At 44.1% G+C, this 17570-nt stretch overlaps 1 protein-coding gene across 1 annotated transcript in view; it reads left to right on the forward strand.

Moving 5' to 3' along the window:
* The window catches only part of LOC126266795 (uncharacterized), an 81785-nt gene that overhangs the window by 44894 nt on the left and 19321 nt on the right, over window positions 1-17570 (forward strand). The window contains exons 4-5 of the mRNA XM_049971338.1: window positions 1433-1521; window positions 16640-16817. Of these exons, the coding sequence (XP_049827295.1) occupies window positions 1433-1521; window positions 16640-16817 (267 nt within the window). The remainder of the gene's footprint in view (window positions 1-1432; window positions 1522-16639; window positions 16818-17570) is intronic.

Below are 17570 nucleotides of genomic sequence, written 5' to 3' on the forward strand. Positions count from 1 at the left end.
GATGAAATCACTGACTGCCGGGACTTGCTCGATGTTCTGCTTATGTAGATGTAATGGCACAGTCCGGACTCGGCCGCTGTGGTCGAGCGGTTCTAAGCGCTTCCGTCCGGAACCTCGCTGCTGCCACGGTCGCAGGTTCGAATCCTGCCTCGGGCATGGATGTGTGTGATGCCCTTAGGTTTGTTAGGTTTAAGTAGTTCTAAGTTCTAGGGGACTGATGACCGTAGATGATAAGTCCCATAGTGCTTATAGCCATTTTAGTCCACAGTCTGGAACCTTCCAGAGAGGGCCGGAGTGGCGCATGCGCCGATAGCAAATTGGACAGCTACTAGCGGCTCCGTTCCGTTGCGGGACCGAGTGACATCAAATGGTGCGAGTGGCCGGCGCCACACTTAAAACTGCCGGTACCGCGTCCCTACAAGCGCCAAGCACACGTCTTTGCTTTCGCTCTATGTAGGGAGCCCTTCACCATGCCCCACTGTGTAACCCAGATATCTGTTAACATACAATTAGAAAAACAAAAAAATGAGTTCTGGCTCAAGCAACATCATATTGGGATTCCGTTATCAAAAAAATATACTTAGCAGGGTTTGGGGAGGGCCTCGGACATTAAGCTTGTAGAGGTGCGGGAGCGGCAGTTCCAAACGTGGCCGATCGCGCCGTGTGATGTCGTTGCCATCTTCGCATGCGCCATCCGGCCCTCACTGGAATTACATCTCTCTGGAATTACACCGCGCCAAGCCAAGCAAAAAAAAAAAAAAAAAAAAAAAAAAAAAAAAAAAAAAAAACCGGTCGTCAGTGGTTTCAACTCTGATAATGATGGCGAAGACAGCTATCAAAAGCTCCAGTCTTTTATTCGAAATGGCGCGGCTTGTATACTGAGAAGATTTTATTGAAGCATGTCACCACCAAAGTCTCCGAGGGCACAGCACACAATATTGAAATAAATCGATACCGTTTAAATTTTGTGTAAGTACAGTAAACTGTAAAACTGTATATATTAAGTTTCATGTGCGACTTAATGGTCTGTTCTACAATGTAGATAACACTAATACTATGTATAAAATAAGTAATAAATATGATTGCGTCTATAGTATTAGTTATAAGGTTCAAGGCAAGAAAAAAATGGTTCAAATGGCTCTGAGCACTATGTGACTTAACTGCTGTGGTCATCAGTCCCCTAGATATTAGAACTACTTAAACCTAACTAACCTAAGGACATGACACACATCCATGCCTGAGGCAGGATTCGAACCTGCGACCGTAGCGGTCACGCGGTTCTCAAGGCAAGACTTACAATGTAAAAATTGGCAGCTATGTGAAGTGTTTATTGACCACTACCACTTGCTTTCTTTTCAGTTCCTTCAGTCGGTTTTAGTCGATCTTCGTGTCACAGGATATTTCCTTCTTAATTGCCTTTGGGATGTTTCAGAAATTCCCTTGGGCCTGGCTGCCGGTAGCCTTGCTGTAGGAGCAGCTCAGATGTTTGCCAATATTGCCCTTGTCGAGGGCGTCATGAAGGTAAGTAATCAATATTAACATTATATTTGACACGTATCTTACGACATGGATCAATTTGCATCTGATGAAACATTCGGAAGGATTTCTTGTAGAATCCTGTAACTTAATAAACTCAGTATTATTATTTATTTAACAAATTAATCATCTGAAACTTATTCCGTTTAACAGTGCTTAGTTAAACCAACAAAGAAAATTCGGCTACCTTTTTGGTAAATTATCTTGAGGCTATTGGTCTGGCTACAGATGTGGCACGGTGTGAGGACAGATTACATTTTCTGCTGAGAGGTTTGGGGAAAGGTATGATGTTGATATTACCAGCCTCAAGAACTGTGATGGGATGAACTGTAGGCGATATGAGGCAGCGTAGGTGAAAGAAGGCAATACTTCACTCCATGTGTGTGGGAGCAACTGTAAAAGCTGGTACTGGATTATCAGCCCATTCTTACCTTGTGTACATTCCGCGCTATCCAGTCGTTTCCACTGCACGCCGTCAGGCAGCTTCCATCAAGCGCCCCACAGCACAAGAACCTGTACAACAAAATTGAAGGGTCACATTTTTTTGACCCCGTCATTTTCTCCCATTACAATGGGGTAGTTCTACACTTTCGCTCGAAGGTGCCTACAGCCTTCCTCTGTAATGGTACATAAGAGTTAATCCTGCAACGTCACCCTTAGGTTCAAACAGCAAGGTGTAGTAGACTCGTAAAAAAAAATAAAAAAAAAACAGGCCAGAGCTGAGAAAGTTAGGTGTAAGGGGATTACTAAGGTCACATTGGCACCAGATTTCACAAAAATTCCGCCCAACGCCATCATGGATACATCAAACCATGGGAAGGTCGTCACATCTCCCCTAGCCACATCTCACACCATCTCTTGAGGCCTCTGAAACTTTCCTTATGAATATCCGAGGAAAAAATTCCAAACATACCTCTGCTCGACATGGAGGGACCTTATTATGTGTCATTAAGTGGTGAATGAAACTACACCATCCCAAAGGACTTTCATCTTCCAAATATTTTGCGGTCTGAAAAGACAGTTTGCAGCTCTATGTGCAACAGGACGACATTCGTGACAACCTTTGACACTGCTGTCATCCCCGGACGAGTCAGCCCTTCTCTGATGACATCACAGAGCTGAAACCCCATTACACGTACTCTTACCCCTTTGGAGTATAGCATGGCAGCAATTTCTCCTCTGATGTACGGGGGTAACGATTAAGGACTGATCAAATCATTCGACGAAATTTAACGTGATCCGAAGCGGAAATGGGGGGGAGGTGGTCCGATTTGTTAAAGAGGACCTTAAAAAGGCTCATGACTTTATTTATTCTGCAAACAGATTTATTTATTTATTAATTTGAATTACGTAATTTGCTTTCTGGAGGTCTTCATGCAAATAGCATTTCCGACTATAAAATTAAGCAAGAAAAACATTTATAAATATATTTTCTCTACACCCAGATGCACAATTAAGGATTTCTTTATTTGACAATATGATAACTTCAGTTCATTGCCAAACAAATTAAAACTCTGTTGCCTCTTTACTAACGAAGCACAGCCCCGTCTTCTAATACAGATTATCTATCGCAGAGCAGAAGAATCTTAACATTTAGCTGAATGACGTACAATGTTAAAAGAAGGTTAAACCTCTTGTTGCAATATCTATCGATCTTCTACTAGAATCTGCATTTTAATTTCCAACTTCTCTGAAACCAATTCAGAATTCCTTGGGCAAGTCAAAATTTCAAAATTTATTTCTAAAACAAAACGGAATACATAACTACTAGGAGGTACATTTCCGTAAACATAACACTGATTAACACATTGATCTCAACAAGACTTGCAATTTATACGACGTCACAAATGAACTTGCATTTATACATGACAATATGGTTATACAGTTTTTGATGCTAATGAACTCCTCTGGGGAAGTTTGTGGCAGAACTTGACAAGAAGGAGGGACCGGTTGGTAGGGCATGTTCTGAGGCATCAAGGGATCACAAATTTAGCATTGGAGGGCAGCGTGGAGGGTAAAAATCGTAGAGGGAGACCAAGAGATGAATACTAAGCAGATTCAGAAGTATATAGGTTGCAGTAAGTGCTGGGAGATGAAGAAGCTTGCACAGGATAGAGTAGCATGGAGAGCTGCACCAAACCAGTCTCAGGGCTGAAGACCACAACAACAACAGCTGCCTTCCAATGTAAATATCGCTGAGCTACGCATATTGTAGAAATCGTACACAAACAACATTAAAATTAAATGCTATCTCTTCGAGAAATAAATAACTAGCCCTCAAATCAGTAGAAGAACAGTTACAAGAGTAACGAAAAAAAAAATTATATAGTTGTTTCTACAACTTAAAAACATTAGTAGCTGAAGATCATCATACAACATATAAAAACGCTTCAGTTATCACAATGTTACAAGATCGTAAACAGCGGAAGAGATGATGGGGAGGTGGGAGGGGGGAGCAAGAGCGAAGATGCAGAGCGCAGTCGGTTGGACAAATTCTAGCAGCCTGCCGAAAAAATCTCTTAGAAACGAACAAACTGTAATAGTAGAATTTGTTGTCATCACATACCCCTTCCGCTCTCCACAAATTCCTCGCCCTCGTTCTGTATCGGAACTGGTTTTCATAATTGAGCACCGCCCGGGTAACCAGATTGGCCGATATTTTGCCATTTGCACTACTAATGATAGAATTATGAGCAAATTCTTTAAGGAAATGCAACCATCATCGTTTAGACGTTATTTTCGTTGATCAACGCGATTTTTGGGCGACACAAGCAAAGCCTAGCGTATTTTTGTTCACTGATTACAATTAAATTGTACTTGTAGTTATGTTTACCCCACAGCTGCCATGTGAAATCCTTAAACATTTTAACTCAAAGTTCTGCACGTCTCCAAATAACGACTCCAGTGCTAACATTAAACTGCTATAGCTAGGTAATTAGGCTATTATAGTAACACGTTTATATTTTTAACACCATACCGCTTGTGGACGAATCAAAATTGGTTTCCCTCTTCTTTCTTGTTACAAACGTATCTGTAATTAGAAACTATCACAACAGCACATAGAACAAAAGCAATACGTTAAAATCAGCTGTAAGCAAGATCTAAACTCATTAACTAAAACAACTACTGAGCTCAAGTAAAGCCAACGTACCCCTTTTTCCGTCTGTTATTGCAAATCGAAATATCTTTCAGTTTCACTACTCGGCAACTAGGACGTGTGAAATGTCATTTAGATTAACGGATGGCGAGCGTGGAGGGGGGGGGGGCTGGATCTCCATTACTGCTGGCTACGACCTCGGTGTTTATACTTTTTCATCCCTCTTTTTTGGCGCCCTCCGGTGGCTTGTACAAGGGGGGACGGTGGTACGCTGAGACGCATATGAATTAAAACGACAATGGCTCCCTATAACACCCCTTCTTTCGGCAACACCATCTGTGCCATCAGGTCACCTTTGCTGGGCACTTTGAAAATGTCACTGTACAAAGACTCCCACTTACCGCTGCGTAGCCGATGGCGGTATAGCTTTCACTTGAGTCACTAAGCTGCTGCACTAACATCTGCTGGCCGCACGCAAAATGTGATACTTAAGGTCAGCTTAACACAGTCCTATTAAAAACATCTGGGATCACACACAGATAGATCTGCAATCCTTGCACCTAGATCAGATCAGTCTTTGTGAACTGCGGGCAGGAACTCAGTGATCATCGATCATGCGTGTCCCTCAGTTAAAAGTGCATCTCAATTTTATGCCACCGACTTCATTCAAGCTTGATTGTAGTAGAAGGTTTGTAACGGGCATATTTCATATGACTGTGACGAACGCCATTTGATAATATTTGTGCCCTTCAGAGCGTTTCACACAGACACATTCATCATTGTGCTGTGCACAGAAATGGGACTCGTCTGCAAAGAAGGCTTGAGGCCACTCCAGTGTCGAGTGTTGTCCGTTGCAACAGCTCTACCGTTGTGTCAGGGAAACCGCAACAATAACCACTGTCACACAAGATGACGTCAGACTAGCTGACTTGAAAACAAAGTTCTCTTCCAAACTGCACAGCTACTAACTACACGTCTATTGGACTCCTTGGGGAATAGTATCTGTTACCTAACGACACAACAGACAGTCGCATGATTGTAAGTTTAGAAAACATAGCGACTGACTTCAGACAACAACGTGACACTCTATCTAAAGTATGTGCACGGAGGTAAGAAACACTGACCTTGGCGAAATGTGTAATGGCTTAGTAAGAGCGCACAGCAGGATTCACTTTGACCGTTCTATATCGATTTCACAGTGCTACATGTTTACTAAAAGCCCATCATTAAGGTTTTAAAACTTAATGCAATAAGGATTCGGAGCATGGTTGTAACCAGCGAATTAGACGTTGTGCGTCTCTAAGATCCTTACACAAGGGAGGGGAACTAACACGTCCACCTCTCGTCACATTCCTCCCCTCACGTTTGAATGCTCTTTGTAAGTTAACAAGCTGTGGCAGCTATTGCCGTGATTAATACAGGAATAAAAGTGACAACAGTTGCACAACTGACAACTAGCCATTTTATGACAATAGAAATCAGTACAAAAATTGAGACATAGTTGATAGCAATCCTTCATGCCCAACACAGATATCAAATACACCCTTAAGCGCATCCAATGCTAGACAAAGTAGGTTACGCAGGTAACAGACGATCTATTATATGCGCAGCTATAAACGCACGCTCCACACTCTGGTATGCAACATCAGACGAAAGGGAACAAATTATAAATGACTTGGTAAACGAAAAAGACCGGTATATAGAAACAAAGACGGGCAGTCAGCCACGTATCAACTAAGTGCTGGCCACACAAGCAATACAGATATCACAGTGGTGAATTACAGGGCCTTGACATCGATACCCGGTTGGACACTGTTGGAAAGACTTATACAGTGTCACCACAATGTCAGACTTATAGAGATTGCAAATAACATAGACATTACCTTCTACAGAAAAACTGTTCCCGAATGAGGCATACTAGACACGACTAAGGAATATAGAGGACGACCTGTTGCAGACAAGGTAAGGAATCATCAGCTTTAAAATTTGTCAGTCAACGGAGATAATTCAATAAGCACAAACTGATGCGATACCAAATTCAGAGAGCACACGGGCGGAACATCCATAGAGACGTGAGCTAACAAAGCCACGAACAGTAACAAGAGAGACACGAAAGCAGTACCAAAAGGGAAAAGCAGCTTAGGACACAAGGCATAACACGTGACACATATAGGAAAACTAACTTCAGGTACAAAACACTGCTACTGGAGACATGACAACGATACTGTGACAACTACGTACGAACACAATTCTAAGACAACATTTGAGGAGCATCACAGAGAGAGTGAAGGTCCCACTAGCTTTTGTCCACGCTTAGTCAATCAGAGGGTGTCAGGGTGGAGAAGCGCAGCACAATACCTGCTGCACAAACTCCTCCCAGACGCCGGCTCGCAAAAAGTAACCACACACAAGCACAGCTGAGAAGAGAAATGGAACAGAATTACACGTCAGACATCGTTGTTTGCCCTTTCGTGCGAGAGGAGATCGCTCTGACTATAGTAAAGCCAAAAAGGAAGAGAGACCTCGATCTTGATGGTATCCATGCAGATTGCCCCACGGGTTATCCCATTTGTTACTGATGTATAATGAAGCCCTATGACTAGAGAAAATACATGCAATGTGGAAAACTGCCGTCACAATCATAATTAAGAAATAGGCGGATAGGGACCACTCACATTCACAATCGTGTAGAGCAATATGTCTACCAAACGTACTAGCTAAAGTCCGTAAGCTTCTGTGTAATTGCATAAAGCACACAGGGAACTTGGCTTTAGAAAACTAAAAGAAATAGATGATGCAATTAACTATGGTGTTCACTCAGTTCAAAATTCAGTAAGTATATACATTGTGACAATCCTAATTGGCACCGCAGATGCGTTTGACGATCTATTGCGTCCTGCGATGTTCACACGTGTTGGAAAATTTTAAGTACCTTTGGCACTATATAATAGTCATCTGGACTATTGTAAAGACAGAAAAGCAGTGTGGCATGCGGAACACCGCGAAGTTTGAAGGAAACCACTAAGGGAGGCCGACAGGACTCGATGGGGCAGCCTTCTGCGATGTTTGTGATGTTGCCTTTGAATCTCTATTACAACTGGTAAAGGAAAATGAACACACCAGAGGAATCCTAGTTTATTCACACGGTTTACTGTTGACAGTAGCGGTCGACACAAGATGATATCTAGAGAGTAAAAAATAAGTTAAACATAGCACTCAACGAAACAGTCTACATAATGCTAATGGGAAAACTACAAAGAAATCTCGTGATCAAACTAGACAACACTTCCTTAATACCTTAAAGATCAACTCGATACTTTGGCAATATACATTGCGACAACTAAACTTTCATAACACCATAAAAATAGATCCCAACGAGGCCAAAGAACAATTACACAAACTAGACAGGGTAAGCAAAGAATATTTTAGGGTCCACTTGTCACACTACGTACATATCACTGCGCGATCTTTGAATCCATCCCATGCTTTGCGGCCTGTACAAGGGCACATCGCCTCAGTTTTGTTACTAAAAGAACAGCTGTTAAGCGAAGGCAAAGAAGTGTGCTGCTCGGGTTATCGGCGGCTTTCCAGTTCATATCGCTTGGAGCTCTGTGTGTAGTCCTAGTAATCTATCCGACGGATAACCATAAAATATCGGGCTGCAACGTATTGTCTTAAGACTGGAAGACAGGACATTATAATTACCATGAAAGGGGAGGAAATGGGAGACAAATGCCACTTGAAGAGATGGCTTTCACATAGCTGACAACGGGACTGGGATAACAGTGGTAAGGGCCAGACAGTTTATACCTTATTCCCGATCGTCAGGAAATGATTAGGAATGACACATATAGGCCCAAACAGATGCATGGTCCACTTTCTGACTGGACATGACTCTCACCCAATACAGTTTCAAATGGTTCAAATGGCTCTGATCACTATGGGACGTAACATCTAAGGCCATCAGTCCCCTAGAACTTAGAAATACTTAAACCTAACTAACCTAAGGACATCACACACATCCATGCCCGAGGCAGGATTAGAACCTGCGACCGTAGCGGTTACAGACTGAAGCGCCTAGAACCGCTCGGCCACACCGGCCTTCAATGCAGATTCACCGCATGCTCTCAGTGAAAGGGATGAATGTATTAAGTCGTTGCATAAGTTTGTAGCTCTTCTTGTTTTGCATTTTCGTATTCCGGTTGCTTTGGGTTTATTTATGTAGCTTCACTTTATATTTGTAGGTCACTGTTGCTACTTGACACAAACTGTCATTTTGTTATTTGTACATAACGAGTGGAGCTGTGGGCGCTTGAAAATGGAGTGTCAAGTGGACAAATGGGAACATTTCCGACACATACTTCTGTTTGATTTCAGCGGAGGGGTTACAGCAGCAGAGGCAGTCAGAAACACGTTCAGAAACACCTTCGTGGTTTGATGCAGATCGTTTAAACGCATCAGAGATACACGTCAGTGAACTCGAAAATTGACAAATGTGATAAAAACGTAAATGGAAATGTCGTGCGGCTAGGGCCTCCCGTTGGGTAGACCGTTCGCCTGTTGGAAGTCTTTCGAGTTGACGCCACTTTGGCGACTTGCGTGTCGATGGAGATGAAATGATGATGATAAGGACAACACAACACCCAGTCTCTAAGAGGTGAAAATCTCCGACCCAGCCGGGAATCGAACCCGAGCCGTTTTTTTTCTTTTTTGTTTGTTTTTACGTTGTCGATCGTTTGGTTTGGTCGTTGCGGACGTCACATGACATCCGTTGAAGTTCGTTTGTTGTTCCTTCCACTCAGTTTTTTTATATTACAGAGGCCGTTAGGTGTGACATTCCGTCGCCCTGACCACTCAGCTACCAGGGGCGGAAGACACATGTGATGAAGATCCACCATTCCACCATAGTGCAACATTTTCATGCAGTGGGAAAGTTTTGAAATTAAGGTGTATGGATACCGCATGCCCTAAGCCAAAACCACAAAAATCAGGACGTGGCCATATATGCATCTCCGCTTTCTCGTTATCAACCGACTCTTGAACAACACCAACCATTCCCATCCTGTACCGTTACTGGTGACAAGAAATTGTGTCTTTACGAAAATGGCTCTGAGCACTATGGGACTTAACTTCTGAGGTCATCAAGGACTTAAAACTACTGAAACCTAAATAACCTAAGGACATCACACACATCCATGCCCGAGACAGGATTCGAACCGGCGACCGTAGCGGACGCGCGGTTCCAGACTGTAGCGCCTAGAATCGCTCGGCCACTCCGGCCTTCGGTGTCTTTATGTTAACATAAGGAAAAGGAAGGACTGGTTGAGCTGAAACAATGCAGCAACTGCCCGTACAGAGACCTGCGCGCATCCACAAAAGATAATGTTACGCATCTGGTGGAACATAACTGCTGGCATTGATTGTCAACAGCTGGAACATCTTGTAGGCCCAACCAAAAACGACGACCAGGAAGACCGCTTGAACTGATGCTACTCCATGATAACGGCCGAATCCATTGCAGTAGATTGACAAAAAGCACTACACAGGAGTTGGATTGGGAAGTCATTGCGCACCCTCCTTATTCGCCCGATTCTGGGGCCTCAGATTGTCGTCTTTTTCGCTCTGTGTCGAACAAACTTCAAGAAACATCCTTTCGGGAGGAAAATTCTCTTCGAATTTGGCTCGACGATTTCTTCGCCTCAAACCACACGATTTTTTTTATCGCTGAATCGCGAAGTTACCCCAGAGTTGGCAGACTGTTATAAATAGTGAATACGAATATATTATTGATGACTAAAGTCTCGTGTTATGTGCATTGTTGCGTTTATCAAACTTATGGAAAAACGCTATGAACTTTTGAACCAACTCAATACTCGTGGAGAGGGAGGCTCCCCAGAGCACATCGTAATACAAGGCACACCTTCCTCACAGGCCAGACGATTCAAGCACACATAGAAGGAATTTTACACGGCAATTGGAGACGAAACCCCCATGGACGAAAGTCGATAGTATGGCAGAATCTATCTCAATCGCCGTTCACCTTCAGTACATAAAAGGATTACAAAATAGACCTGACATAAGACCAGGACACAACAAACAATCAGCATGACAGACACGACAGAGGAAGACAGCGAAACTGACGTTGATGACGTCAAATTCCTTGACCAAACCACCTAGTTAGTGATGGGCGCTTCGTTCGATGTCTGTCCCAGGTAACCTCCCCACCTCCCTCACTTCCTCCACTGCCCACTGGCCTTTTGGTGGCTTCAAACTAGATCTCATCTCTATTCTTTTCAGGCGACAGGTGTCTAAATATGTAATAAATGAAAAAATAATTGGCCTTGAGCAAACATTTATTGCATTTTCTGATTCAGGGTGGGTGATGTGGCAGTTCGATCCTTCACTGCCATCGGACAAGATGCCTTTGGCTTCACCTGCTTGTGCTATTGCGTTGAAATGCTGATCATTTACGTATATTAACATGCAGCGTACTGCGTGCCGCTTGGATATTTGTTATATGACGCCTTCAAGATGTCACAATTTTAATAGCCATCAAAGTATCTACTACTGCGAATGTCCACCGTGCTGACAAGTTACGCTTCAGAGTAGTGTGTTCTACAACTTTGAACGCTATCAGGACTATAATAGTCTCCTCTGTGGGCATCTATGCAACATGTTTCTCTTGACTTTTACAAAGGAGAACAATGTTGATCCGAGGTTATCTACATTATTGGTCGAAACCAGTAAAACAAATAAAACGTATTAAATGGCCTATACGGCGTCCTTTTCGATGTTTTTCTTCAGTACATGTTAGGACATCCTAAAAGATCTTCTTCCTCTTTAAGTAATGTTTATTAACACATCCTCTCTCTCCATTATTGCTACCTCTTGCATATGACAAACCAGCTCCCCAAAACGTATGCACAGGGAGTCCGCAATTCATGTTCGTAGAAGACAGCGTTGTTTGTATCAGACTCAGTGGCTTCATTCGGGCAGAAACTAGCTGGGTGAGCGATTGTTAGCCTGTGGTTTCCAGGGCGGTGAATTGCTTTCAGGATAGTGATTTGTCCTGTGAACTACAGGAAAAAGGCCTGCAATTAGCTAGCCGGCAGCTGTTGGCGAGCGGTTCTAGGCGGTTCATTCCGGAACTGCGCTGCTGCTACGGTCGCAGGTTCGAGTCCTGCCACGGGCATGGATGTGTGTGATGTCCTTAGGTTAGTTAGGTTTAAGTAGTTCGAAGTCTAGGGAACTGATGACTTCAGATGTTAAGTCCCACAATGGTTCAAATAGTTCAAATGGCTCCAAGCACTATGGGACTTAACTTCTAAGGTCATCAGTCCCCTAGAACTTAGAACTACTTAAACATAACTAACCTAAGGACGCCACACACATCCATGCCCGAGGCAGGATTCGAACCTGCTACCGTAGCGGTCGCGCGGTTCCAGACTGTAGCGCCTAGAACCTCTCGGCCACTCAGGCCGGCAGTAAAATCAGTCTCAGTCCTTTTTATACGATGGTGCATGTTCACCTACCTGGCGCACTCATTAAGTTTTAATTGCCATCTAAAACAAAAAATTAACGTTACTTCATATATCTTTTGTCTGAGGTCATCAGTCCCTTAGACTTAGAATTACTTAAGCCTAACTAACCTAAAGACATCACACATATCCATGCCGAGGCAGGATTCGAACCTGCGACCGCAACAGCAGAGCGGTTCCGGACTGAAGCGCCTAGAACCGCTCGGCCACAGCGGCCAGCTAGGTCCCATAGTGCTTAGAGCCATGTGAACCATTTTTTTTTTCAATTAGCTGCAGCGGTTTTCGCAGCCGTATCCCTAGAATGTGTTAACGCAAATCCATTCGACCGTTTTTCGTCCGCCTTCGTTGTAATCTCTGGGGAAAGCTGTGTCAGGCAAAGTGTGAATGGGGAAAAATTAACTTTAATAGTTTCAGTGAATTCTGCCAATGCTCACGGGAACTGAACAACACCGGGAAATAATTACAGTACGTTCCCGCCCCCACGGGTACGCACACACACAAATTGCAAAAAAAAAAAAAAAAAAAAAAAAAAAACAAAGCCGCACAACAGAACTAGTATGAATATTTTCTCTGTTGGTTGGCGAGTAGGTCCTCTCGCACACCGATCAAGGTACTTAGCATGCAAATTTTTATGGCGACATGAGTATAAATTAATATCGAATAATAACATGGAAAGAACAACGAAAGGCATTCATTACCATTAATACTTTTTCTCAGTATACCTTGTGGAAGTCTTGGCTCCATATCAGAATTTCTAGGCTGCGATTGTTTTTATTATATTTGTCACTGAAAGTGAGAATATTCGATCTCCAACCCAAAACAGCAAAAGGGATCTTCGATCGAACCTTTAACTCTCTGCACGAAGAGACTGGATGTTGGTTACTCAGTTACGGAGGGAAAACATGCAGTGAATGTCTACTATTAAGTTACTGCACAGTAAGTGTATAAATAGAACACGTGTTAGATATGTGGAAATGTCCTTTTTGTCTTGAGGTAGGTCTAAAAATTATCAGGATTTCATTCGCCTGTTATTCAAAGGAATTAAGGAATATTGAGGTTCAGTATGCTGTTTACGACGAGATCGTTAAGAGACTGACCACAGCTTCGTACTGGACAAGGATAGGAAAGGAACAATGCTGGAATTCGCCCTAAGTAACATATAAAAACAACAAATACATGAATCGAGATGGCAGGTCGAAGATGTTAACTCCGCCTTTCCCCAGTGCGAGTCCAATACATTAAGCGCTGTGTCACGTCGCTCAGTGGTAATAACGTTATCTCTTGGCAGCATCCAACGTAAACATGAAAACTGACATATTTTTATGTAATTAGCTTCATTTTGCTGCACGCTTCTCCAAATTTGAAATCCTCACCACATAATTTCTGTACTGTTGAGAGCACATTGCCCCCTGCAGCAACCTAACTCCTTACTCGTTCGTACAGTCTGTTTATTACTCACCTTCCTTCCGCTTGGAACTAGTTGTGTATGAAATCATCATTTCATCATCGTCGACTAGCAAGTCATCGATGTGGCTTCAAATAAAGAGATTTGCACAAGGCGGCCTAACATCCGGAATGGGGTCTTTTCTTCCTTCCGCAAATGATATCAGTGGGCTTTTGCGAAACGTTTACCAAGAATGTGCAGCAAGGGACTTCGTGACCAGGAATCGTTTGATTCGCAGGACTATGAAAACCATTCTATTCTTTAAAATCCCATCTGAAATCATGAGCGCTGATACCTGAGCATACTGGTGGAATGTGTTAATCCCAACTGTCTTATGATACGCTGAATAGCCAAATAAACTGGTACACGTGCCTAATACCGTGTAGCATCCCCGCGAGCACGCAGAAGTGCCGCAACACGACGTGGCATGGAGTCCACTAACGTCTGGAGTAGTGCTGGAGGGAACTGACACCATAAATCTTCCAGGCTTGTCCAGGATCCGTAACAATACGAGGTGTTGGAGATCTCTTCTGAACAGCACGTTGCAAGGCAGCCCAGATATGCTCGATAATATTCATATCTGAGAAGTTTGGTGGCCAGTGGAAGTGCCTAACCTCAGAAGACTGTTCCTGGAGCCACTTCCCAGCAGTTCTGGACGTGTGGGGTGTCGCATTGTTCTGCTGAAATTGCCCAAGTCCGTAGGGATACACAATGGACATGAATGGACGCAGGTGGTCAGACAGGATGCTTACATACGTGTCACCTGTCAGAGTCCTATGGATACCTATCAGGGATCCCATATCTCTCCAACTACACACGCCCTACACCATTACAGAGCCTCCACCAGCTTGAACAGTTCTCTGCTGACATGCAGAGTCCATGGGTTCATGAAATTGTCTCCATATCCGTAGACGTCCATCCACTCGATACAATTTGAAACGTGACTCGTCTAACTAGGAATCATATTTCCAGTCTTCAACAGTCTGATGTCGGTGTTGATGGGCCCAATCGAGGCGTAAAGGTTTGTGCCATACAGTCATCAAGGGTACACCAGTGAGCATTCGGCTCTGAAAGCCCATATTGATGTTTCGTTGAATGCTTCGCACGCTGACACTTGATGCTGGACCAGTATTGAAATCTGCAGCAATTTGGGGAGGGTTGCACTTCTGTCACGTTGAATGATTCTATTCAATCGTCGTTGGTCCTGTTCTTGCCGAATCTTTTTGCCGCCGCAGCGATGTCAGGGATTTGATGTTTTACCGGATTCCTGATATTCTCGGTACACTCGTGAAATGGTCGTACGGAAAATCCCCATTTCATCACTACCTCCGAGATGCTGCTTCCCATCGCTCGCGCACAGAATATAACACCACTTTGAAACTCACTTAAATCTTGATCATCTACCGTTGTGACAGATGTAACGGATCTAACAACTGTGCAGACATTTGTTGTCTTATATGGGCGTTGTCGACAGCAGCGCCGTATTCTGCCTGTCTACATATCTCTGTATTTGAATACGCATGTCTATACCAGTTGCTTCGGCGCTTCATTGTATTATCATACAGTCTCACTCATCACAAATGCCTTTCAACAGTATGTGCCTTCTAAAGACACTTCTGTCAAGACGGAAGTGTTCTATAACATCACATCCCAGACACTTTGGTCCTTCTGTTTTACAATTTTATCTTAGTGTATGATTCACTTCTGTACATTTATAAATACATTATCAGAAATTTATTAATCGGATTTATGCCTGTTTTCGACATTTGTAGATTTTTTTTAGCTAGAAATCCTTTCAGGTATGCTATTATGCTTCTTAGATGCTATAAGCCTTTTACCCTCGCCTTACCCTATGTAAGTGTACCGCTTGTTTCTCCGTCCATCTCCTCCTCCCCCTCTCTCGGTAAATCTCCTGCTTCTCCTCTTTCTGTTCGTCTCCTACTACCCATCTCTCTGTCCATCTCATCTCATCCTCATCCTCTCAGTGTCTATTTCCTCTTCCCACTATTTCTACCTATCTCCTACTCCCCCAGTCTCTGTACGTTTCCTCCTCCTCCATGTATCTCTGTCTCCTCCTCCCCCTCTCTCTTTCCATCCCCTCCTGCCTTCTTTCTGTCCATCTCATACACCCTCATTTGCATGTCCATAACCCCACTCCCCTCGTTCTCATCCTCCCCCTTTTCTACCTGCCCCCCTCTCCCTGATCATGTCTTCGTTCTTCACTCTCTGACCGTTTCTTCCTCCTCCTCTCTCTGTTCATACCTTCCACCTGCTAACTCTGTCCATCCCCTCCTGCCTCTCTCTACCTCCTCCTCACCCCTTTCATTGTCTGATTGATCATTCCCCTTCTTACTACCTATCTCCTCCTCCTCTCCCTCTATTTGCTGTGCCTATCTGCACATACAGCCTGTGGAACGCATTCCAATACAAGCCACAGAACCGACCTGTCATGCAGGGCAGACTTATGTCTAACATTTTCACCCACACCACCGCTCCTACTGGACCCCACAACACTTCTTGTCTGACAACAAGTAGAATGTGTACCACATTTGAGTGAAATCAATGCAGTGCTTTAGGAGATGTGGAAAACACACACTTTTTTGTATGTATGTGAGTGCTTCATCCATCTATCAGCTGCCAACATCCAGGACAGTGTGGACGGGGCCCCTGTCATTGACACATTACCCCTGGCTGTTGACTTTAAGACTGACGACTTTCCCTGCATCGAAGTATTCATGATGCGCTCTTCACACGGTGACACATGAGAAGTTTACTGTTTGGCCCATCTCAGGACATCTCACATGTTCAGTGTCCACGATATAGCCATGATTGGAAGTGCTGATATTGTGCGTCTTTCCCATTCTAAGCTACAATGTCACCCCCTTCGCATAATTTGTCAAACTGTTCAATTCGCTGCGACGAAAGCAGCAATTTTCCGCCAGCGCAGCCACAATGTCTAGCTCGACTTCTCACGAACTTGGTACTACTGCTGGTTCTAGAGACAGACCGCCTGTCTACTTGCAGCGCAGCCGATGCCGGCTGGCACTGTGGGAGGTGACGCACTCGCTGCTGCTGGCCGCCTACGCAGCCGCCGCGGCCGCGCTGTGGGCGACCCTGCTCGACACGGCGCAGTTCCCCGTCTTGCGCAGGCTGTGCCCACAGGTAGTCGCCACGATGCTCGTACTCCTCTCCATACATGGAGGTGAGTGTCTGCCATGCTGCTGCACTCCGATTAAGTAACTTTGTCACTGAAGTCTCCGCGAGTGGAGTGGTAGGGACCAGCCGACGGCCGATAGTCGCTCTTTTTCGAGCTTCACATGTTCACAGTGCTGCCTGCTCTCGAGGCAACTGCAGAGTCTTATACAGGGTGTTACAAAAAGGTACGGCCAAACTTTCAGGAAAAATTCCTCACACACAAATAAAGAAAAGATGTTATGTGGACATATGTCCGGAAACGCTTAATTTCCATGTTAGAGCTCATTTTAGTTTCGTCAGTATGTACTGTACTTCCTCGATTCACCGTTAGTTGGCCCAATTGAAGGAAGGTAATGTTGACTTCGGTGCTTGGGTTGACATGTGACTCATTGCTCTACAGTACTAGCATCAAGCACATCATTACGTAGCATCAACAGCTTAGTGTTCATCGCGAACGTGGTTTTGCAGTCAGTTTAATGTTTACAAATGCGGTGTTGGCAGATGCCCATTTGATGTACGGATTAGCACGGGGCAATAGCCCTGGCGCGGTGCGTTTGTATCGAGACAGATTTCCAGAATGAAGGTGTCCCGACAGGAAGACGTTCGAAGCAATTGATCGGCGTCTTAGGGAGCATGGAACATTCCAGCCTATGACTCGAGACTGGGGAAGACCTAGAACGACGAGGACACTTGCAATGGACCAGGCAATTCTTCGTGCAGTTGACGATAACCCTAATGTGAGCGTCAGAGAAGTTGCTGC

Source organism: Schistocerca gregaria, chromosome 4 (assembly GCF_023897955.1).
Source record: "Schistocerca gregaria isolate iqSchGreg1 chromosome 4, iqSchGreg1.2, whole genome shotgun sequence".
NCBI lineage: Eukaryota > Metazoa > Arthropoda > Insecta > Orthoptera > Acrididae > Schistocerca > Schistocerca gregaria.